The sequence below is a fragment of the Ambystoma mexicanum genome, chromosome 1p, assembly GCF_040938575.1.
Source record: "Ambystoma mexicanum isolate Mex_15411 chromosome 1p, UKY_AmexF1_1, whole genome shotgun sequence".
In the NCBI taxonomy this organism is placed as follows: domain Eukaryota; kingdom Metazoa; phylum Chordata; class Amphibia; order Caudata; family Ambystomatidae; genus Ambystoma; species Ambystoma mexicanum.
In genome coordinates, this window is record NC_090921.1 from 362,164,603 (window position 1) to 362,190,357 (window position 25,755).

General features: G+C 45.3%; 1 protein-coding gene across 1 annotated transcript in view; it reads right to left on the minus strand.

The window, feature by feature from the left end:
• Positions 1–1,683: 1,683 nt before the first annotated feature.
• ABHD8 (abhydrolase domain containing 8) overlaps positions 1,684–25,755 on the minus strand; it is a 158,167-nt gene continuing 134,095 nt past the window's right edge. Inside the window, exons 3-5 of the mRNA XM_069648942.1 lie at positions 18,063–18,233; positions 11,342–11,558; positions 1,684–9,756 (exon numbers count right to left, since the gene is read on the minus strand). Coding sequence (XP_069505043.1) covers positions 9,592–9,756; positions 11,342–11,558; positions 18,063–18,233 — 553 coding nt within the window. The 3' untranslated portion in view covers positions 1,684–9,591. The remainder of the gene's footprint in view (positions 9,757–11,341; positions 11,559–18,062; positions 18,234–25,755) is intronic.

Sequence of the window (25,755 nt, forward strand, 5' to 3'; positions counted from 1 at the left end):
ATGAGGCTCAAGCCTCGGTATCCAAAAATCACAGCTGATGGATAAATATCTATCAGCAAGAAGAAGCGCTGCTAAACTGTATTTGAGGCTTCAGCAATTTCTCTATGCAGGCTTCAGTACTCTGAGTTATTAACGCTCGTTGCAGAATGGGTTGTGGAGCGGGAGTACAACGAGCTGCTTTCAGAAGACTCAGCGTTTGTGCCGACCGAGTCTTCTGAAAACTGCTCGAGGATCTGTGAGCAGCATGCTTGAGACCCCCTGGGTCTGGGTGACGGAGCTCCAGCAAGACATTTATGGCTGGAGCGCCACTCCATCTTGTTCCGGTCCATTTCGTATTCCATTTTCTTAAATTTTTATTAAGATTTCAAAAAAGATACCTGATTATTGTTAGTTGTACCAGGATGTGGATAGACGAGTAGCAATTTTCACAGGTTTATGAATCTGGTGAGGATGCCATCGCTGGAGCATGTCAGCGCATTTTTTTTTGTCGCAGGGGTGCATTTTTGTGAAGGATGTGATGCTGACGCCAGCAGTTGGACCTGAGGAGTCTTTCACCCCCACGCCATCTGGACAGTATAGCAGATTCCACCAGTGTGTGTGTCTCTCTCTCTCTCTCTCTCTCTCTCTCTCTCTCTCTCTCTCTCTCTCTCTCTCTCTCTCTCTCTCTCTCTCTCTCTCTCTCTCTCTCTCTCTCTCTCTCTCTCTCTCTCTCTCTCTCTCTCTCTCTCTCTCTCTCTCTCTCTCTCTCTCTCTCTCTCTCTCTCTCTCTCTCTCTCTCTCTCTTTCTTTTAAAAGTCACGACCAAACTTACCTCGTTCCATATTACGCAGGTGAAAACACTGCATCTAGTATTTGGGAGATGGGTAAACTATAGAGCCATTATGTGGACCCTTCAGAAATGCAGTTCTCTGGGCCCATATCTCACACGCCTTGAAAATAAATATTTTTCTTGGATTTTTTCTACCAGGCTTAGAAAAGGTGAGACTATATACACGAGAGTGCATGCTTCATGTTAACTTCAGCCCTCAGTTCTGGAAAGTTCGTGCATCGTCTAAAAGCCTCAGAGATGTGGATTGTGCCTCCTCTCTGTGGACAACCAACAAAAGGGCAACATTGTGTTCATTTTCTTTCTGATGATGACAAGTCCAAAAATTATCAGATAAGGGAAGGATACTAGCAGTGACTCGCGCAGCTTGAGGTGAAAAGAACTAAAATGGCAGATGAGGGCTAAGTCACAGGTTAATGGGAGATGCAAAAAAAAAAAAGGCCAAAAAGGTGGGTGAATAAGTGCACACTTCTACATGTGTCCAATTACATCGAGGACTTCTAGGCTGATGTTGGGTTATTTTCTGTCTACGAAAGGCCCAAAGCTGAATAAGCCAATTCACGAGTTGTTTCAGAATGCTGCCCAGCCCCCACTCCCTCCATATTGAAAATGATACTCTGAAGCCTGTTCAATTACTAATTAGAGCCAGTTAATGCTTCCCAGATGCGAGGCCTGCTTCTCAGACCATTATCTCGGGATACGCTATTAGCAATCAGTCGTGCCTGCGGCCGCTCACAAAAACGAATCCTCGGCCAACAGCGAATCACACAAATCCAGCGGCGTATGTACTCGCGGGAAGCGAAACGCATGCTCTTCTCCCCCATTCCCCCCATATTCCCAATAAGCCAATGAACCTGTTTCACAAAATATTAGTTTAATACGAAAAATTCAACATGAGCAACTGGGAACACCTTTTATTTCACATCTCAACATTCCCTTTAATAACCGTTCTCATTATGAGACCAACAGGCGGTCCGCAGCAGAACCTTCAATGGTGGTCCTGGCGAAGCAAGCAGATCCTGACGTCGCTGTTCTTGAGGGAGCTACAAAGAAAGCTCGTAGTTAAAAAGCCCAACATTTCATCTCGAGTGTGATCCTTGGAGGAGGATGGTGTGAGGAGAGGGCAGAAGCAGCCAATCTTGCTTTGTACATTCAGAGGAAATAAGAGAACATAGCCCCCAGCCTGTTCATCCAACACATGAGTTGCCTTCATGCATGCAAAAGCTGTATTGCTGTATTTGTAGCTCACCTTCCCAAGACCAGTTCATTACCCCATTCAATATTTAAAATTGAAAAAACTTCAAATATGACCTTGTGTCTCCGTCTGAGTACCTCTATTTCAGGGGCCTTCGGTTCTGGAGCTCCGGCACCCACACCAGGTTTTTAGGATAACCGCCATGGAACTTCCTCCCATTTAGATTTAAACTACATTCAATACATGTATTTTGTGTGGATATTCTGAAAACGTGGATTGGGTTAAGCAACTGAGGACTAGATTTGAAGCCCCTGCTCTATTTTATCACCAGCACATCTTATTAATTAAAATGACCCTTTTGGCTGGTTGAGGCCATGTTGCAAAGGGCTTCTCACATTGGAATGCCCTCCCGTGCCCAGATTACTCTGTGGTTTTTACTGGTCCTTGCCGGGTCCTCCTTCCCTGTCCTTGCCTCCCCTTATCAGAGATGCACAGCTCAATTCTTCCTGGCTCTTCTCGGTGCGGACATCTCTCTCGCTTTCATTCTGGAATAGACCTGGATGAGAACAACTATATTTGTTGGTGCCAGTTACACATTTTGTTCAGGAGTAAACTATACATTTCACTAGGAGCACAGAAGTTAAATAGACAGTATTTGTCACACTAAGGAGCCTGGTGCTTTGAATACGTTGCTCAGGCCACAGATCATGCATCTGGTGTATTGATCTGGACACAGTTGCACAAGATGGCGACTGCTTCAAATGGTTTGAAACTGAGTCATAAGAGGACTGCGGCTATTGTCTTCTAAAGGCTGGATCTCGTGTAGTAGGAGCTTAGTTTCCTGCATATCTTTGATGAGAGTGAAGGTGTGTCTATGACTACGCTTTGCTTCCATCCCATAAAGGAGGGGCCTGCAACCTTTGGCCTTCCAGATTACATCTCCCCTCACCCCCCACTAGCACAGATAATGGTGAGAGATCATGGTAGTTGTAGTCCACATCACCGGGAGAGCCTCAGGTTGCAGATCCCTGCCATAGAGTATGTTGCCGTGTTCAATGCCAGGGGAGAATTTCTTGTCCTCCTCTTCCCGCTTACTAGAATGGCATTGGCAGTGTATCTTTGGGCCTAAGACCACCTTTTATTTTTGGACAAGGAATTTTCCAGCCCCTTACTACTATTCCTTCGTCGAACACCACCCAAATACTACAGGGCAGCCATGTAGCATCTGTCCTATCGTGAATGCAAGGTGTGTCTGTCTCCTCTGAATTATGAATATGCCCAAGGTTAGTGTGGTTCCCCGCCATCTCACTCCTTCTCCCTCCCCACACAGCCTCTGAAGTAGTTGGTGCATTCATTAGGGCAATGGCCGGAGCGATTGTGTCCCCAACTTTACGTGACGACATCCCGCACCGAAGTTCCCACATGGTTTCATTGTGCCAAGCCAGATACCACCTGTGTGTATGAGGCTGATCAGATGTTGGCCACGCCCCTCCTCCAGGCTCTGATGTCCCCGCCCCTCTTTGAACGTATTTTCCACAAGGTAGCATGGCACATGAGAGCATGAAATCCTGGCACTCCAGATGAGCTGCCTACCTGCCAGTGCATCTGAAATCTAACCACATGCAGACCAGATAGCGGCAGCACTGAGATGGAGGTGGGGATAACTTTAATAGACGAACACGGGTTATATATACATTGATGTTATGGTGCATGTCTAAGCTTTTGAGACACCAGCCAGATCCCCCTGTGGGTTCAAAGGCAAGCACATGGATCTATCTAACTAGTATTGGTGTAAGAATGGGCATTTCATGCCATAGAAAAATGTTCCTAACCCGTTAAGAATTAAGGAAAAAGAGAAGATACATTTGAACTCTTCGGCCACACTCTGAAACAGTACACAGTCTGTTGGTTGGTAAAAATGCTTTTGGGTTTATAATTATGATTGTCATTAAAAAGGCAGAGCACTGTTTACCCACCCTTTATGTAACTGATATACCTGTTCGGCTATAATTGTTCTTTTCTCCATAAAATGTAAGTGAGTGCTTTTCCTTTGAATGAATGCACTATTTAGGTATGGCTTTCACATGAGTGTATTGAGAGAGTCTCATTCCCTTCTGTTCTGTAGGGTTATCCTATGAAGCACTTTATGATATTATAGGGATCATTTTGTTGGCATAACAATTGGTTTTTCATAAGCATTTTTTGAGACATATTTTTCTGTGTACTGTTCCTCAGACACACAAAATGTGAATGCGCAGCCCAGATGTATCTTCTACTTGTCCTTAATTCTATTCTTTTGCATTAGGTAAAGACCCTAGTTCCTAACACACAAGAGACATTCCTCTTTGCTTTTGGAACCCAATACAAGACACTGGGCCTGATTCACAGAGCGTTTTCCTATGGGATTGCGCCATTGTAAAACGCTTCTGTGAATCAGGCCCATTGTCATCACGGAGTCGAGCCATCAGCTGGAAGGTGCAAGTGGCCTAGACCCCAGATAACCTGCAGTTCGAGTTGGCAACAGGCCTGAAATGTAAGTGAGAGTCAGAGACCCCCTGACTACTTCACAAGTGAACGGGCGCCCTGGAGACCTGTTGGGGACATTTGTTCAGAGGCCTTTAAACGGCTGCAGTAGAAGACAGTGATGTTAGATCTCACTTTATTGAAATAACTCTGTGCACTTTCAATTGTCATTTGTATGGGTCGGGGGCTTGAACTTGATTTTTACAAGTCCTTGTTTTCATATCACTCTAAGAATAAAGCCTATTTAACGAAACATACACATGTGATGAATGTTACGCCACTATGTTCCATCTAATCGTTCGCCTAAAGAGCCTCTTTTAAAGGTGAAAGAGTAGAAACTTTCTTTTGTCAATACTAATATACAATACATATATGTGTTGGACCATGTCGGGTACAGCAACTGAGATGTACCCTATTCATCATGTCAAATCACAGGAAATGCATTTAAACAACAAGTAATACAAACAAGAAATGTTTTTTAATAATAATTTTGGCCTTAGTGGAGTTCTTTTGGGTCCTCGGGCCAATATATAATAGGCCATTTCAGCTAAATTACGCATGCCACAACACCACCCAGTAGCCATCCCTGAAAGTTCAACTCCAGTTCAGAGCCACTGAGCAGTGCATTGTGGGTATGTAAATGATCTCAAAAGCATGCTTTCTGCTTTATAAAATTGTCTGTGTCGTATGGGGCAGCGCAATTGTATAGATAGCTTTATAGACCCAAGACGGACAGCTCTCAGACATGCAGACAACCACACACGTGTTTCACCCTCATTAGGGATCATCCGTGCATTATAAGCTAACATTCTTGTGGTTGGCTCATTGGAGTACTTTAGCAAAAGCCCTCAATGTTATGATGGGTTTACAAAATCATGAAAAGCCCCACTACTTGAAATGTAAGAGTAGAATAGGCCGTTGCAGCTATACCTGATTTACAGAGACAGCAGGAAGTGCTGGGAGAGATGAGAGAAGATAGTTCTAGGGCAGTGGACTGCAACCTTTGCCTCTCCAGATGTTTTGGACTACAATTCCCATCATCCCTCACCAGCATAATCAATGAGGCGGTATCACTAGAGTTGTAGTCCAATCCAAATGGAGAGTGGCAGGTTGCAGACTCCTGTTGTTTGGGGATAGCTTGGCAATCTTCGACATATGTTGGTGCTCTTATTCTAGAAGTAACTACAGAGCCATGGTGGCATTCTACAAATCCTATATAACATTAGACAAACAAACGTATTATGTGGGCTCCTTCACCATCCACCAGGGAGGAGTGTTGCTTCTTGGAAGTTGAGAACGCCCTTCTCCAACAGAACCTTATCAGACAGTCAGGATATGTAAGTAACGTGGTATAAAACCATTAGGGCAGTTATATCACCCTGACAGACCTTCAGATGTTACCTGCCAGGAAAATGCCAGGTTAAAAGCCGTTTGTAATGGCGCAACGTGTTTACTTTACTAGTTTGACAGCACAATAAACCAGTGTACAGTTTCTTGTTCACTAAGTGTCTGCGCGGTTGTATGAGGACTCAACTAAAGTCTCAAGCACCGATCTCATCCCCAAAGGCATCAACAATCAGTGTGGCCTGCCTTAATATTATTTCTATAACGTCTGAATTTAAATGCCTTTACCATAGCCAGTGAGATGGACACAGATTTAGATTCCCCACAGATATGGTGCAAAGAGCATTCATAATTGTCTTCTAGACCTACAAGAGACTTGGTACACAGTGACAGCGGAACCACTCCAAGCGCACGAAGCAAACATGAATGACGCTGGTTCACGAAATGCAATGTTTTAATTGGAACTCAATTTTCTGGCCTGCTAAAATACATACAAAGTACCCCTTGATCAATAGGATTTAGAGGTATGTTTTCTGTGGTCTATAAGTAATGTTTCCTGTAGATCAAGGCAACACTATCTCAGAAAGCTGTAGCTCAAACTAGCTTATCCCCTCACCACTCTGTGGAGTTCATTCCCCCAAAAGAATACATGTTCTTGAAGTTGCTAATCAGAGAGAAAGAGAGAGAGAGAGAGAAAGAGAGAGAAAATATGAATGAATGTATTTGTATTGTTGGCCGGGTTTCCTTTCCGTTGGGAGAATTGGCTTCCTAGTCAGACTGATAAGCCACTCTAAACAACGCTACTAACCAGTGGGAAGGGAGAGCAGGGCTGCAGGTTCAAATACCACACACGAGTCCCTCTTTCCATTCTTTCAGGGTGGATAGCTTAGTTTTGCTTGTATGATGTGGGTCTTGCGACAAATAATAAGCCGAGTAACACTAGAACTTGAACAATAGCTCTGAAAACCTAATAGATTAAACACCTTCGCAATGAGGTGATATTTGCTTTTGGGTATTTAATTGAAAATATGAGTTGTTTAAATTCGATGTGTTGACCGAGCGCCCTTCCTATGATGTTTCTTCCCTCTGCCTAATTTTTACCTTTTCATTTGTGATGAGACTTGATATGGCACACAAAGGATTTTAAATGTTTATGTGAGGCACAAACTGATGAAACAGTGTCCAATATCCCACATAGCAGTAGTGGACTCATAGCACTCCCACTGTCTTCACCACAGCAGCTCCACATTTTACAAAACAAGTTCTTAATGTGTGTTGGCACTGTGCAGTAATGGCGCACCTATAACCATTAATAAAGTTACTCTGTGCTCTTACCACACGTCTTTATGCACTAACTTTGCTGTCTCAATTGAAGAACTCAACATCTTCCCTTCTCATATAAAGATTAAATAATTGGCTATAGGGTTTTAGGTTCTATGGTATGATGAGTATAAGTACGGTCAATATATTATATTAAAAAGTATTGGCATTTTCCCTGATTATATTTATTTTAAAAGTGCTTTGGTTTCACAAGATCACACTCATTTCATACAGACACCAAGACTAGAGTTTCTCACGGGCACGCCTAGATGCGTCTAGCGTCGTATATGGTGTCCTGTTCCTCAAATGCAGATGAGGATCAAAGGAACACATCAAGGTTTGATCTAAAAGAGGTGAAACTCATTTCCCTGATGTAAACAGAGGGAGGCAAACCCTAAAGGTATTCTATTGTCTATATGTACAATATTCTATATATTTATATCTGCCATAAACTTGATAAGACATGTATTGAATGGTTGAACATTTTTGTAACATAATCTTTTGTGGACGTTCAACACTGTTGGACTATTGCAAAGCTTGATTTCGTTAGGCTTGTTTTTAAGGATGAGCCATCATTTAGCCACACAACACATTTTCACCTCTTGCAAGAAAAGGCTTGCGATCCTAAAAAAAGAAAGATAACCCATGGCAATCTGGGTTCCCCCTAATCCCTGACATTCGCCCTATGCATGTGGAAACCCAAAAAGCACCGCCAAAGCCCATTTCGTCTGCTTATTGTCGCGCTGTCGCTAGAAAGTGCAGGTCTCCGCAAGGAGCTGTGAAGGCAAGAGAAGGACTGGGTGACTCGAACATAGAGTAGACCTTCTGGACAATGCTTAAGTGTTCCTGTAATCGGTGTGGCAAGGAATTTCAAGACGGTGGTGGTGGTATCTGAGGGTAACGTGCATATGCACAGACACACACATCACTGATGGGGGACGGTTGTGAATGGATTGATGTTTCCTATAATGTTCTGCTGTTAAAGATCTTTTACTATGTAATGGGCTCCAGGGTTCCTGGATCCTATTCTACAGTGCATGGCAGGGAGGTGGCTTCTTTTTAGGTGAAATCAATTGGTCCCCTTGCCTGTGAAGGAAATATCTTGCCATAACCCCTCTATAATACCTATCTTTGGCCATATCAATTTATACTGGCTCATCCATCCGGTACAGAATCAGGAATTCAACTCTCTTACCACCTTCATAGCCAAGAGCGAGCTGGGAGACCAGCAAATGGTGCAGGCGATACTTTGTGGCACCTGGCCCCTTGGATACCGTACCTCACACTTCAGGGGGTTCACAGAAACATGGCAGACTGTAGGTCTACTTGGCTTTCATTCATCCATACACAAACAGTTGAAGTGAGATTGTCGTTCGTTCACGCGATCAGTCTCCCAGACCTATATCGCGACCGTTTGATGTCGCACACAAGACCAATCTCACGTTCTTTTTCTGCAGGAACAGATTTAAACACTCCAAACGAAGCAGTGTATGGCCGAGATGATGAACCAGCTCCAGCAATGAAGCTACTCTGCATCTTTTGCTTTACCAGTTCATCCAATTTCATATTGTTTAGCGCAGTTACCCCCATCCTCCTTCTAATGGCAGTGGCTGAACATGCTTGGCCCACCCGTCTTGTAATCGAAGGACAGGACAAGATCTCAGAGCTCGGCCATTCTGGAAGGATTTGCCTGGGAACTGGAAACACTACATTCTCTCCGCCTCACTCACGTGGCGATTTAGGCTATTGCCCTTAACCCTTCACTGCCTCGCACAGTGCCATAATTTGCCAGGATTACCTATGCGTTGGATTGTATAATACCAAGGCCGCCGGGTCTGAAGGAAGGCTAGTGGGAGCAAAAGAGGTTTAGCTCCACCGGTGATGTTTGTTGCCACTTTGATCTCTTGGTCTTTGACCAGTGCTGAAAGGTGCCAGCCTGCACTGCTGTCCCTTGATACGAGGCAGGAGTAGTGCTGAATACTAGTCTTTAAAAATGTCAGAATTGTATCTGCTTGATTCCCAAGACAGCTTGCTGTCAGCACCAAGGTGGTACGGTGTCTCTGAAGAACATGACATACTCAGACTTAAAGAAACTATGACGATCACAAATGTACAAAAACAGCTCCACGTGCTGCCTTTTCTCCCCAAGGAAGCATTCTTCGTGAGTGTCTCTTATGCCTTCTTCCCTGCTCCACGGCGGCTGGCTGGGAGCTCTAATTCCAGCTTCTCCATTGAGAAGACTTCTCCAAAATCTCCCGCTTTGGGAGGTGGCAGCATTAGCTGGCTGATGGGCAGAGGGGCAAGGCCCCGTGCCTCCCTCTCCGGCCTGTCCTTCTAGTGAAGAAGGGACCTTCAATGAAATCCGTTGCGGGTTGGCACATTCTTATTTGCTCTCCGCGTCACCTTGCTCACCGTTCGTCACTGCTGCTGCGACGTCAGGCTCCCAGAGGAGGAACTCGTGCAGCAGAGTGTTCACGGTCTCGGGGCACTCCATCATCACCATGTGGCTGCCCTCTTCGATCACTTTGAGGAATGCAATTAGGAGGATCTGGTAAAATAAGCAGAAAAAGGCATTCCATTAGTAATTCACGGGCCATCCCATTTACACCAGGCCCCACAATACAGTGTATATGAAACTCTAAAAAACAACACTTGAATATGATTTAAAATGTCCTCTTTACTCAAAGGATTCACTTTGATTTGAATGTGCAGTATCCGCCAAAGACACGTACACTAGAATTGGCACAGCTGGACTGCAAAATGGCATCACTGCTAGCGTTACCAAGGAGAATCCCTTGTTTATCCTGCTTTTCATACAGATGAAAACCCAGCGTCTTCTACATCATGGTTAATCATTATGTGGACCTCCAGCTATTTTGGACTACGACTCCAGTGATATTTCACCACTGACTATTCTTGCTGGGGCTGATGGGAGTTGAAGTCCAAAACATCTGGAAGGTCACAGAATGTGTAACCCTGTCCTAGATCAGTATGCCGCGGTTAAAACGACCTTTACTTAGCCGTCGTATTTTTGGTCTCCAGTTTTTGGTCTAATCCAGAAAATATATATTGGGTTTAGCATTGTTGTGGGGTGGGAGGAGGGTATGAGGGGAAACCCTCCATATAAAAGAAAATGGGGGTGGCAGACCATGGTTGATGAAAAAGTGATGACCCAAAATAAAACCAATTAAAGGTCTTTGTAGCCCCATAGAACTGTTGTCGACCGCGGTCCTTCTGTGACTACCTGCCGTTTGTCCTGGTGTTCTACAGTAAATGCTGCTTTACCTTAAATGTGTTCAAAGAGCAAGGGTGCGTGTTTTAGGTACAACTAATGTGACTACTGGGGAAGAGGGCGACAATCGGCAGTGATTTAGAATCCTTTGGACACATGAAAGGTTCTGAGAAACCCTGTGTTGCTGCAGCAATCGGGATGCCACAGTTTCCACTAGGGCAGGCCATGTCCACCCAGTGAACAGTAACATTCAGAATGGCCTGGAAATATGTACATAATCCCCACAGAAATGCACTGGGTGTCCATTTGTCTCATGGATGTTCATTGTAGATATGCTGAAAGGGCCTGCGTGTGTGCCAAAGGGCCTGGACCCAGCTTCCCCATGACCCAATGAGCCTGCCTTTTCCAATCCAGGCTAAATGTGCTTTGTGGTGGCATAAGATGGCACGGTTGTGGGGCTTCCCATATATACACATATATATATATATATATACACACACATATATGCACCTTGACATGTGGGTATATTTTCATTATTATACTTAATACGTAGCTGCTGCGCTCAATGGTCTTCAAACCCTTTTTTTTAACGTTAATTAAAAGTTATTAAAAGAAATTAAAAGTGCCCTCTTCGCCAGGGGAAGTAAGGTGAATGATGCATTCCCGAGGCCCACAGTTCTGCCATGAGTTTAACCCTTTGTGCATCCCAATGGAACATCTGTGTGCAAATACTTGTGCAAAGAGACCACCCCCCCTCCTCCGCAGCATAAATCGGTTTTAGTCATTTCTTTTTGTGCAAACCTACAGTTTTCATATGATCACCATCAATTAGTATCTACCTTACTTTATACACTTTCAGGAGAGCAGGTGGAGGGTTAAGTGAAAGATACAGGCGACCTACCTCTGCCATCCTCTGATCTTCCTCGACGGGGACGAATTTATCATGCATGCCATGGACGAGCAACACGGGGACAGTCAGCTCCGCGTGGTACACCTCGTCGCCCTCTGGCCAGTACTGGCCACTCATCATCGCCCTCAGGACAAAGGACGAGACGTTGAAGGCATTGCCATCCTTCAGCAGCTGCTTCTCCTTGGCACCCTGGCGAGCAAAGCCTGCCCTGCGGAACAAGACATGGAGAGGGGGGTAAACGCATGGGAGTTCACGGCCTTGGCACCTCTACTCTGTCAGTGAGCCGAAATCCTGTGCCGGTTACAATAAACAAATCCCCGAAGGGTGGCAACCCATGTTGCCATTGTCACCTAGAGTCCTTTACCATAACCATTGGTCGCCCAATCAGAATAGTGTGAATGCGGCGGTGCTGGACTGGGGGGAAGGGAAGACTCTTGGCAATGATTGTGAAATAGTACCAGGTCTTACTTTTGAAGAAGGGGTTGCCACTGATGACACACATACATGTTCAAGATCTGAAAGGTGTCAGAATTGTACATTTTTACATGCAGGATGCAAAAGGGAGTCTATCAGTATATGCAGCAACACCTCCCGAGTGCATAACTAATGGGTTTTACATATCAAGTTTGATCTAATAGCATGGATTTCTCTCTCTCTCTCTCTCTCTCTCTCTCTCTCTCTCTCTCTCTCTCTCTCTCTCTCTCTCCTCTCTCTCTCTCTCTCTTTCTCTCTCTCTCTCTCTCTCTCTCTCTCCCTCCCTCCCTCCCTCCCTCCCTTTCTCTCTCTCTCTCTCTCTCTCTCTCTCTCTATATATATATATATAGTCTTTCCACTGAGCTCTTCTCAATAAGGTGAGCCACACTCTCTGTCAGGATCCACTTTCAGTTCTGAAATATATATATGTTTCGGGAGGATAGCTCAGGGGCAATTTGCTCGCCTTGGAAGCAAGATGACATGGAGCACCACAGGTTTGATCCTTGGTTCTGCGCTTAGAAATCCCTGGGTATTAAGCACGTTATTAATAACCGATCATATAAATATATATATATGCGTTTTAGCATTCCATGTAATGTCCTTCTTTTGCAGGTATTTGAGTCATTTGCTATTTGATGTTGGACATGACATTGCATGCATGCAGTTCACAACTAACCATATATTTGTGAATGGGACTTACCTTTCGGGTAGGCTCTCTAATTGCTTTATGCAAATGAGGCTGAGGACCCAGGAGCGGGGCGCCTGCCAGACACCGCTGACTTGCATTAGCAGAGCTGCAAGGCACCTGCTTACTGAAATAGTAGGGGGTGTGCGAAGTGTGGGGCAGATTAGGGCTGAAGAAAATTGGTTCCAGTGAAACAAAGAAGTATTGCTAAGGACTGTGGCAGGGCCTGAGACCTGCGGCTCTGCAGATGTTTCTGCCACGACCACCATGATCCCTCAGCCCGTGAACATGCTGACTAGGGCCGATGGGAGTTACAGTCCAAAACATCTGAAGAGTTAAAGGTTGCAGACCCTTGGGTGACTGCATTCTCTGCTAAACAAGACAATGCTATGCTCTCTCTTTGGCAGTTGCATCATTGTAAAGCAAGACAGAGGGTGAATCCTGTAATCCTGGTCACTCGCCCATCTGAATTTCTTCAGACTGCCTAAAAGGGTTGCATGGAAATGAGCATCACATTGAAAGTTGTTTAAAAGTTGTGTTCTAGGAGACAGGGGCCAAGTGTCAGCAGTCCTATCGAGCACCCCGCTATACCTACATGAGCGCACCTTTCCTGGGGGGGGGGGGAGTAGGTCAGCGTTGGCTGCACTCATCTTGGCTTTCCCTGGATGTAAAAAGTTATCCAATCCAGTCTGCCAGTTAATACACGTAGCAAATACACTTTTCTGAGGGGAGAGAATGTGTCACTTCTTAAATATGGTTTATGTAATGTAAGAGGCAGGCACACACATTGTTGATGAAGCTGTGTTTCACAGCTATTTTTCAGGATGGGGATTGGCGCCAGAGAGTAAGTCCACCTGTGTAGAATGCCTCTTCATGGTACGTTCCCATTTAAAATGGTGTATATATTTATTAAACAGGGACATCCAGGGGTTTATAAAAACACATTTCTTTGGTAACCAGAATTATTTCACCTAAAAACACAAGTAACCAGTGTATTTGAGCACTTTCTCAACCTGCATTTGTTACAAGCATTTTATATATATAATATCTATATATCGTTTTTTTTATATATATACCGCTAGAGGCCCACAGTCACACCGTGGTACTCAAAGTCACACTGGTACTCCCGAGTCTCTATTTCTTTCCCTATCATGTATTTCTTGAGCACAATCTGTTTATCTTTCCGCGCTTATATTTTAAAGAATATTTTGGATTCAATAAGTTGTTTGATTTACAGAGCGTTGAATGTAGTTTTTGTTTCATAAAGAAGTGTTTTTGAATTGAATTTTCTGCTGGGGGCGTGTCTTTGTATATATCGCGATACTTTCCCACAGCTAGCAGTAGGGGCCTCTAGTTCCCTCTCGTGCATCTTGCATTCTAATCCCATCTCTCGCCCCCAACCCCACGTGACTGTTATCTGTGGCTGTCACTCAGGCATGTGCATTATCAGGTGTACTGGAAGGGTTCACTGCTCGGCTGGTTCCCGCCGCCAGGAGGCGATGATGGGCCAGAATGTGCACCCGCCTCTGCTGACACACGAGAGGCTGGCACTGATAAGACACATACGTGCCAAAGATCTGTAGGGTGGCCAAGGTCAGACCTGTATATAATGTTTACCAGCCAGATGAAGCGGTCCTTAGCTGGAAAGGATAAGGGAGACGGTGTTCGTGCGCGCAGGAATAGCACCATGTATGTACATTAATTTAAGGAGTTGTGGTTACTTGTGTGTTTAGGTGAAATAATTCTGGTTACCAAAGAAAGGCCAGTGACCTTCTCCTGCCACCATCCACCGGTTGATACTAGTACTTCTAGGGCTTTCCCGGTTCTCTCTTGTAGGTCATGCGTTCTCGTTCTCAGTTGCTCCGTTTCCTTCTTCAGCACGTCAGCTCCCTTATGGGGATTGAACCTTTCTTGTGTTTGCTTGGTCGTGGCAATCAGTAGCTCTTTCTGTCTTGTATATGGGCTGTGCCACTTCCCTGTGCTTGCTGTTTTATTGCTTTCCGCCAGCTGGAGTTTTTCCAATCACTACGAGTCCTCCATCATTGTCATGGGTGCATATTTCCATTCCCTCTAATGCCTTCTCCGGGGCAGTCTGTTTCAACAGTTCTTGTCCTTCACCTGGGTTGCATTGTTCCGCTACCCTGTGTCTCTTGGCTTCCCCTGAGGGTATCACCCTTTGCTCCTGCTGATGCTTATGTTGTACTCCCTTGTTCTGGTAAATGCTCTTCTCTTGGAGATCCTTTTGGGCAACCCATTTTGTAGATGACCTGTCTGCATCTCTTAGTAACCCATTCATCCGTCTCCTGCGGGTGACCAGCTCCTCCTGTCGCGGAGGTATTTGTTGGCACATCCCTTGCGGCTGCCGGTCTTCTTGGATCGTTACATGTGCCCTGTTCTTCCATCTTGCATGCTCTTCCCTTCTTGTGCCCTTGCATGTTCTTCTCACTTGATTGACCATGCTGTTCTTCTGTCTTTCCTCCCTCAGTCCATGAGTTGTTAGTCTGACCTTCTTTTTCGTCTGTTGTGCTTTGGTGGTACTTAGCTCCTTAGCTACCTTCAACACAACTGGGGCGGAGGGCTCTCCCTCGTCACGATGTCCCTTTCCATCATCTTTGGCTCCCATCCCTGCCTTCCGTAGATGGGCTTTTATTTTTGCTGTTAGTTTTCAGTGACTGTTTAGTCTATTGTCTGTTTGCATGTTACCTCTGAGCTTGAGTGTTATGATATGATAGGTTATGTATAACGCGCTAAATACCCAGAGGTTTCTAAGCGTGCACCCGGGGATCAAACCTGTGGTGGTCCGTGTCGTCTTGCTTCCACGGCAAGCACGTTGCCCCTGAGCTATCCTCCCGAGACAAATTTGAGAGTGTCACTCCTTTTTGTGTCCGTTCTTTCTTCTCCTGAAGGAACCAGCGTCCGCCTGCATTTGCCTGTTGGCGGAGTTCTTTCTCGCACCGGGTAAGATGCCCTGGTGTTGTTCCTATGTTGTTTGAAACTACTGGCTATTGATGCAGTAACTTGTCTTCCCCACTATTGCCAGCTCATCTTGCTGGGTCGTGGTAGGCTAGTTGATTGGATTCCGGTCGGCTTGGCAAAGTTCGTGCAGTCGTCAGACCAGTGGCAGGCTTTTGTATTGGAAGCTGACCCTGGCCTTAGTGTGTTCAAGACACTACTTTCGTCACAGGATCAGCCACATGCTCTGAGCTTCTATAGAGTTACGAAGTGCAGTGACAGGAATGTCTTTTGGTTCTGCGTTTGCCAGTTCCGGTCCCAGCTATAGTGGCACTTGCAATTCGTTTCTTTGTGGGGGAGTGCAGATTTTTGCGCGTACGGCTGGATCTTGTGTTGTCCTTCGTGCAGTAGAATGTGTTGGGATGGTCCGTGCCTGTGAAGCGAGCCGTCTCACTGGCACAGCGAGTTTCGTCGTTGGTTGTCTGGGGTGGAGTGCCCTGTTTGTTTCCTTTTTGGCGTCCTTTAGCTTCGTGTGTCTTGTGGATGTAAGATCGGGATGTTTGACATGTGGGCCCCCTTCACTTCTGGTGGATTGCGGCTGGTTGCACCCTTAGGTGGGTGATTGCTTTCCTGGAGTGATCGTGGACCTGCATACTGGTGTCGGTGTGGCAGCGCAGTGCCTTTGCAGAACATTGCGAGGTGTATTCAGTGAAATCCCTTTTATCTACAATGGTCGTGAGGCAGCAAGTGCAAGCCCCGGCACCATTGCCCGTGTTGTTTCCTTTGTTTTTCTGTCTGGAGGAGGGTGGCAGACTTACTCGGACATGGTATCCTTTGACAACATCATGGTGTTGCTGGTCTTTGCTCGTCTCCCGTGCTCTGTGCCCTGGCGGTAGTACCTGCTCGCTCAGCGGAAGCGTGTCATGCAGGTTTATTTCGGTGCTCCTCTTAGTAGGGTTGTCTGCAGTGTAGCATTGGGACTGCTGCCATGCTGAGTTGCTCGGCAGATGGCTTTTATGGCTGGTGTTCATGTGGCGGAGCACTGGGTAATGGCTTAGATGGGTTCCCCTTTTTTGCTAGTCATGGGCCGGTGCAGGCTCTTGCTGCCTGCCTCTGTTGCAGCCGATTGTCACTAGAGGACTGCTAGCTGTGCCCGATTGTTGCGCCCTTTGCCCCCCCTTATCTTGCATGTAACAACGGATCTCGTCTTCTCCTCCACTGATTGTCCCGGGATCAGTGAATGTTGGCGGGTGAACGTGTCCGGATGGTGGATGGCTGACGACGTGTCTGCAGGCACCCATCACCTCCCCTCATGGTGATCTGCAACTGTCAATTGCCGGATATGGAGATTAGTGCATGGGTGGTGGATTGCCTATTATTCCTTCGCTGGAGTCGGTGGACTGCCATGCACAGAAATGGAAACGGCAGATTGCCATGTCTTGAAGAGAGCGGCAGAGTACTGTATGCTGCTCGGCAGACCGGGGGACCACCGTGTATCTATTACCGGGATCGGCGAGATGGCAGACGGCCTGGGGCTTGCAGAATTCGCTCTCCATAGCAGGATATCTTATCGTAGGACGCTATCCCTTTTAGTGGATGCACTCTGCTGTGAGCAGCGGGACCCCTTCGGGGAGGACGGAATGATGCTGCTGTAGGCAGCGAGACTCCTTCGGGGAGGAGGGATGGATGCTGCTGTGGGCAGCAGGACCACTTTGGGGAGGACGAATGGACGCTGCTGAGGGCAGCGGGACCCATTCGGAGAGGACGGAAGGATGCTGCTGTGGGCAGCGAGACTCCTTCGAGGAGGATGGATGGATGCTGCTGCAGGCAGCGGGACCCCTTCGGAGAGGACGCGCCCCGGGATGCAGGACGCTATACACGTAGGGATAAGGAGGCTGCAGCCGGCAGCAGTGTTGTTCTCGGCGCGGGCCGTTTCCTCCTCGTCGCCAGTTGTTGTGGCCCTTCCCAGTGGGCCTCAGGTGGTATATAAGGACCGAGCAGGGGCTATGGGGACATCACAGGTGTAGACCCAGTAAGGGAGACAGAGCCAAACATCTTTCAACCTTCTTTATTCCTCCTCGACATAATTCTGACTGGACTATAGTAGCCCCTCCTTTGCCTCCCTCCTTCTGCCTGGCCTCTTAAGGTCGTGCCTCGTTAAGGTCGTCTGCTACAGCTCTGTACACAACAGGCATGCACGGAATGCAGTGCTGTGATCATCTTATCTACAACACAGAACCATTATCTTGCAGGGAAAGTAGTTAGAAACAGTACAGTGTTTAAAGAGATGATTGCGTTTATATAATGCAAGCAGTCCAGTTGTGTGTGCTTTTCCACATACCTGGGGTGTGCTTTCTAAAATGGAGGCCTAGTGAACTTGAACAAAATGATATTTCTTTTCATCAAGAAAATATCTGACAGTGCAGGTTTTAATAAGGAAGCAGAAGGATGTTTCATAGTGTATTCATTTCAAAGGCACAGCAGCATTGCTGAACAACATTGCACAGAAAATGTCATTTTCAAATCCTGACTTCACTAGAGGCATGCTTTGTGGAGCTTGGCCACTGGGCGTGGGAGCCAGCTGTGCAACACCATGCTTACTTGAGGAAGCTCCAGGCCAGGCAGGGCGACAGGCAGTGCAGCACGCACGTGGGCATGTTGAAGATGGAGCACAAGCTGGGCTCCAGCGCCGTCGGGCCTCCCCCATTGATCATCACCACTTTGTGGACCAGCTCCGGATACTCGTGGGCCAGAAAAGTGCAAAACGAAACCCTGCACAAGAAGGAAGAGAAGTAAAACCACTGGCTATGCAAGTGATGCAACACCACAAAAAGCAAGCACAAGGTCAGAGTGGGGCCGACGCCGGATAAATCACAACAAACCTCTGCGTCAATTACATTGTCCTTAGACCCGGCCTGAAGAAGCACATGTTATTACATAACTGTCAAGATGCCTGTGTCTTGCGAAACATATTCAGCAAGACCTAAGGGTAAGGCAACATACAATTGGCTAAAAAGCTAGAACTGCCACAGGTGTACCACGTGATATGAGGCAACTATTATCCCTATCTGTAAAATCTTGTAAGATTGAGGGCCATCTTTTCAAAGGGGTTTCTTCATTTTGTAGACAGGCTAAATCCTTTTGCTAAATGTGGCCTTGAGGCATACTTTCATGTGTTGGCATCACCTTTTTAACATCGCTTATCAATGAGCAGTACACAAGTGTATCAGTATCCTACTACTTACACTACCAAACCTTCAATTGGACTGGCCAGCACGGTGGAAATATATCTAGAAAAAATTACCTCATCAGCCAGCCTAACCCAAACCCTGTTTTTCTTCCACCACAGAGCTTTTGCTACCCCTGTTTCCCCCTTCAAATGTGGCCTTCTACCCAATGACCTTTGCTGGAGCTGCATGCAAGTTTCAGGCTCTTTCAAATATATGTTCGTTGAGTGCCAACATGTCAAACCCTTCTGGATCTCTGTATGGCATACAATCAAACTCATTTTTAAAACCCAGCAAGACTTTTGTTTTGACTTTCTTATTTTTGGAAGTTCTATCTTACAAACTGCAATAGCCAATGATCATACAAAATTGCTCTTTGATTTATGTGTTATAGTTGCGCTGCGAACAATTATAACCAACTGGAAAAATCAGCAACATGTTCATTACAATTGTTGGTGGAACAATATTTGTAATATTCATAAATTAGAAAATGTTTCTCCTGCTCTACTATGCAAACATATATTGAAATGGCAACCTTTTCTTGACTTTTTATCAAATGCTGATTAACACTTATGTGATTATTATGTATTCCTTTATCCCCTCCCCTTCTTACCCTGTGTTTTTGTTATGTCCTGTTTGTCATGTTATATGTTTTGTTCATTATTGTTATGTTAATCACCTCCCAATCTTTCTTAAAATACTTTTGAAGTTTATTAGATTAATTCATTTATACATGTATAGCGCTAACATAAATCGTACACAATGTCTTATATAATCTTGTTTATACATTCTTTCCTATTTTATTTTTAATGTTTATCGAAAGCCATGCATGTTAACTTCTCATAATAAAATCTTATGAAACTAAAGAAAAGTATCCTTCTACTAGCGATCCCTCTAGTGTTCTGCTCATATTCCTTTAGGAGCGCTTGCATGCCGTACAAAATAGCCTCTTGGAGCTAGACACTCCTTTAAATACAGTGCATGTCTTCATTGGGGGTGCATTATTATGTGCATGTGCTAAACTTGTGATAGTCGTCCTAGAGTGGGGTTGAGCTACACTGTCGTCAGTCACCTTTTCAGGGAGAGGTAGGAATCCTATGCTCATGCTTTGTGCCATTTTCAGTGTATTGTGGGAGTGAAGCGCAGGGAATTAGGGAATGACATCTGAGCATGTCTTTGGCCTTCCTGGGCCGGTTTAATGCACACTAGTGGAAAGTTTGAGAAACGCGCTCTGGTGAGCTGTACCGGGAGAGGCCACTACTGGGCCATGAGAGAGGCTGGAACGGCTGGGAAACGCGACAGGCAGTCACTGGTGGGCCATGCGGGAAGCTGGAACTAGAAGTCAGTGAAATAAATTTGACAGGAGGGTGTGGAGCATGTAGTCGCTGTACCTAGCTCTGTAAACTGGAATCTCTCCCCATTGGTTTTACCACTGTTATGATGCAGTACCTCCTGGGCTCATTCTGACTGAGGGCCGGGATGTGGCGGGCCCTGGTAGCTGCCTGACTGCAAGTGAAAGCAGAGCGTCCTGCAACGCAGAGAAAAATTATCTTCAAGATGGCGCCTGCCCAATGCTTAGAGCGCAGCTCCGGAACTCTCCCGGGGAAAAACGGTCCTGAGAGAAAAGAAGGCGCGGAGATATGACCCACAGAGAAGAGGGGGTTACCCATGGCACAGCGGTGCCCCCATGCACTGGGATGGCCCCACCTTGATGGAGGAGGAAGCATTGCGACCCACCTCCCGACGCTAAAAAATTGGCTCTTAGGGTCTTGAATTCGCTGAAGGCTGAAGAGTGATGGGGAACTGCAACAACGCATTAAACCCCTGCAGATCTGTGACACAAGATGGACCTGGCTCGAGGCTCTCAGTGATGACCGAAGTGTGAGAGTGGTGCGGGTGTGGCGCGCTGAACCCCGACTGTGAATTAACATTGGACCAAACACTCACAAGGACTGTAATTGAACACAGGGAAAGCTGGTAAGCAAGTGATGTAACTACCCTTACTAAACCACTTTTCAGTGGTTGGCAGCAACAGTGAAAGAGGACCCTTCCTCCTAACTTGAAAAGCAAGACAAGCTCAGGAAAATAGAGCTCTCTGATAGGAAGAGAGAGGGAAGGAGAATAGAGGTATAGAAATAGAAAGATGAAAAAGAGGAGGGATGAAAGGGCAAAGACTCCATCACTCATTCGACAACCAAGTCACTGATTCAGCCTGCTCCTTTTACTGTGAGAGCACTGATGGAGGCTTGTCACATATGAATCTCTCTTTCCCTGACTTCTAACCTACCTCTCTTTCTCTACCAATGCATTTGAAATAAAGACATTCATTGCAATTAGTGAGAGCCATGGCCTAAAAAAACAAAAACAAGCAGCGTAAAGTCTCAGACATTAAGGACTTCTTGGGTTGTATCAGACCAGAACAAAAGAGACTGTCTGGCTACCTCATCCACCTCTGTCATCATCGCTTGCGACATGGAAAACGCTGTAGTGAGCACAAATGCTGACATTGCTCTACTCCTGCAAGACCTTTAAAAAGATATGAAGCAGGAACTATGAGACTGTAAAGCTAAATTCCAGTGAGTGGTTGGTGATCTCAATAGAAAATGTTGAGGCAGTAGAAAAACCTGTTGAGGAGGTCTCCAATGACCATGCTGGTAGTGAACCGCGTCTATCAATAATCGAAGAGCACCAGATATTAATGGTTACCAAAATTGAAGAAGAAGAACACAGATCCAGGCGCAATAATATCAGACTCTGAGGAATCAAAGAAACCATTAAAGGCATGGTGCTTGATAATTACACATAAGACCTGTTAAAAGAAATTCTGGGCCTCCCGGATGCCGCTGATAGCATCTTAGATCGCACACATTGTGTATTTTCTGCATACCAAAAAAAGAATGTCTTCCTTCCCAATGCCCCAACCAGAATCAATTTCTTCCACATAAATACAGCATTATGGAAAAGGCCAAGGGCCTCATTATAAGTTTGGTGGTGTGGGAAAAGTGGCAGTTATTCTGTTACCGCCACTTTTTCCGCACAGCCAAACTACAAGTTGGCCGGTGGGGGTTGACTGACTTACCTCCAGCCAAAAGCTGGAGGTAAATAGGGCCCCTACTGGCAAAACACAATTACCAGCGGGATACTGGCAAACCTGTACTGAGCCGCTAAGTCTACCAAGGAGTGCACTTTCTGACAAGCTATACTACATCTCTTTCAAGATCTGGCCCAGGACACCCTTCAAAAGGGACAAACCACGAAACCGATGACTTCCTGGCTTCAAGAAAACTCATACAGATTGGGCTTTGCATTTACGCTCCTCTTTGAACATAACAATATACAGCATCAGATATCTTCTGTCGAGGAGGCCTCCGGATAGTCTTCCCTGCTGATAGAGATCGCGCTTCCTCTTCTTCATCCTGCCTTTGTTTTTGTTGGGCATGCAGACCACAAGGAGAAGATAAGAGAAGACGGCACCAGCGGCAGGCTCTGGAAGATTGCCAGGAAGGCCACTCTTATGTATAATAGATAACTCAAAGGGGATGTCTTTTTAGTACAGAGCCTCTGGTTTCAAGCAACTGATGAGCATTGCGGGGCATTTCAGGCACGAACATGCCTCAGATAAACCTTGAAAGGGTAGAAGGTTGAGTATATTTGAGCAAAGTTTCGATAATAATTTCCCCTCTGAGAGGGAGCTACAACCTTCATAAGTTATGTCCCTTGAAGATGGTGAGCGAAAATGCTGGAAGTGTCTTTTCTGTATTTGTTATGTACCTTTCTGGGTGGGAATATGTTTTGACATTACAAAGCATAAATGTTCTAAAAGTTTGGATGAATATAATTTTATGGGAAACAAAAGACTTGTTTGGCTCCAACTAGGAATCCATTTCTGTTTTGGAAATCAGGCTTTAGGAACCATGAACATCTACAGAGCTGGTAAAGCATTGGCAGAGAGGTTGCTCAAGATCACCTTTTGGGAATGGGAGGAAGATGGAAATGCGAAAAACAGCACCAGGTTAAATCGGAACGTTAAGATCAGAAACCTCAAGCATAGACCCTGACAACTTGATAACCATGTCTGTTAAGAAATGCCCCTTAATGTACAGGGATTACATTCCCCCTTTATAGGAAAGCGCTACTGTGTAGGCTTTTCCACAACAATGCAGATATTGTCCTGCTTCAAGAATCCCATTTACTAAAAAAAGACGAATGGCCTCTCTCCTCACGTACATTTCCAACTTAATTTTTCCCTACAGCAGGTTGTAAAAGGCGCAATGATCTTGGTTAATACGAGGACAACCTTTTCAAAACTATATTCTCAAAGACGCTGAAGGACATTATATAGGACTTTCTGGAGACCTTGCAGGCAAACCTATTACCCTTATTTCGGTTTATGGCACAATGACCCCCAAATCAGATTTTTGACGCCTCTTCCGCACAATTCTGTAATTTGTGGAAGGAGAATTATTCTTAGGGGGCGACTTTAATACTGTGATGGATCCAATTGCACTGCGTTGTACAACTACCCTATCAAGTCAAATACATAACTCAAAGACCCATGTCAAAGGTCTTAAAGACCTAGGATTGGTTTCTGTTGGGTAACATCTCTACCCGAATGATATGGATTACAGGTTTTATTCCCACATCCATAATAGCCATTGAAGGACTGACATGCTTTTCTCCCCACGCTGCTCTCCATCCAATTTACATCCAGAAGGAAATAAGCTTCACTCAGATCAGGCCCTTATTGATTTAGCTGTTCTCTTAAATCAAGACCAAGCATCTAGCCCCGTTACTTGACACCTAAAGAATCTATTACTGAAAGACCTTATTCTAGAGGAGAAAATAACAGAACATATTACCCAATATTTCCAAATAAACAAGAATGGGGACATCTCATTAGAAACACTATCGGAAGCTTGTTAGGCCAACTAATTAATTTATCTGTTAAAAACACAGATGAAATCAATCCCAATTAGCCGATTTGGAAACCCAAATCACAGCCTTAGCGGAGGAGCATGAACAAACAGGATTGCCTAAATCTTACCATAGTTTAGGAGCCGCCAGAGGGTTGATGGAGGCATTAGTAACTGATGAAGCAACTAAAGCACTATTGCACAGTGAACAGTTTCATTATACAAAAAGCAATAAGGCGAAAAGGGTGCTTGGCTACAAACTATGTTGGCTCTGGACAAGGAATCATTTACAGTGACTGAATGACCTTGACGGCACCTTGAAGATCGACGAATCTTCAAAACTTAACATTTTTGGGATTATTGTGCTTCATTGCTTGGAGCCGAAAGACAGAATCCTTAGCAACAGCAGCAGACAGACTCCAATTTAAATGCCCTATTGAAATGGAAGAAGTGTTTTAAGCCTGCAAATCCCCAGGCCCGGGTGGCTTTTCTATACCCTTCTATAAAAAATCTTAGGCCCAGCTGCTAGACCCACTAACACTTCTCTTCAACCACTTTCTGGTAGCAGCAAGTTTTACACTGCCTATGACAGACTCCAGGCTTACTCTCTTACTGAAACCCAATAAAGACCCTTCAGATTGCCCAGCATATAGGCCCATAGCCATTCTTAACTATGGTGCCCACATTATTTCCAAGATCCTGGACAACTGCCTGGCCACTCTTACCAAAGATGATTAGCTCTGACCAATCCAGTTTTATTATTAACCGCCCAACCCATGACAATATTCGCAAACCCATGACAATGTTCACAGGGTTATTAATGCTGTCGATTTTTGCAACAAAAAGAAAACACCCCTCGCATTACTTGCATTGGACACAATCGAAGCATTAGACAGTATAGATTGGACATACTTATCTAGAGTTCTAATCGCCTTTGGATTTAGAGACAACTTCATAAAATAGCCATTCTAACCCAATCTCTATTCATTGAGGAATGTGCCAGGGCTCCGCTTTATCCCCGCTATTGTCTGCCCTGCTATAGAACCATTTGGCTGTATAATCGGACACAACACGCAAATTACTGGAGTGAGAACTGTACCAACTATACATAAAGTTGCTTTACTTGCAGACAATATAATGTTCATGATGACGAATCTTAAGTCTACTTTACCAGCAATAGTAGGGGAATGCAATCCTTTTAAGCACTATGGCTTGCTATCAAATATTCGAAACCCTCTGCCTTGAATATAGCCGCATCCAACACTGATATACAGTTTACTACATAGCAGTTTCCTTTTAGGTGGGAAGCTGAGAACACAACATATCTCAGGGTTTTTCTGACACAGTCCCACGACAGCCTTTACCAACTTAATTTCCCTGGACTCTTACATGACTGATTCTAAGATCTTGACCGCTGGAAAAACACTGAAATGTCCGGGTTTGGTAGATATACCAAAGTCGTTAAGATGAATTTACTTCTGCATTTGCTTAATGTTTTTCAAGCCCATCCAATCAAGGTGTATTTAAAATCACTCAAGAAATGACAGTCTGCAATATGGGATTTTGTCAAGCAAAGTCTCCATACCTATCTAGGAAAGTCTTGAAATGCACTAAAAAACAAGGCAAAAAAGCAATGCATACATATAGTTACCGGATAGCGGCACACATTTTTTGTGATATTTTATATTATAGACACTCAACTAAACAGGAGATGGAAAGGATTTGAGGAGCTGCCGCTTACAGTCCATTTAACCTCTCTTCCATGGATCTCACCCAAAAGCCGACCATCACAGCTATCCATGTGAACAGCAGGCACTTGGGATCAGTGTGAGGAGCATGCATTAGGGATCAGTGCGAGGAGCACGCACTGAGGATCGGTGTGAGGAGCATGCACTGGGGATCGGCTCGAGGAGCATGCACTGGGGATCAGTGCGAGACGCATGCACTGGGGATCAGTGTGAGTAGCATGCACTGAGCATGCATTGATGATCAGTCTGACCAGCATGCACTGGTGATCAGTGTGAGGAGCATGCACTGGGGATCAGTGCGAGGAGCATGCACTGGAGGTCAGTGTGAAGAGCATGCACTGGGGATCAGTGCGAGGAGCATGCACTGGGGATCAGTTTGACCAGCATGCACTGCTGATCAGTTTGA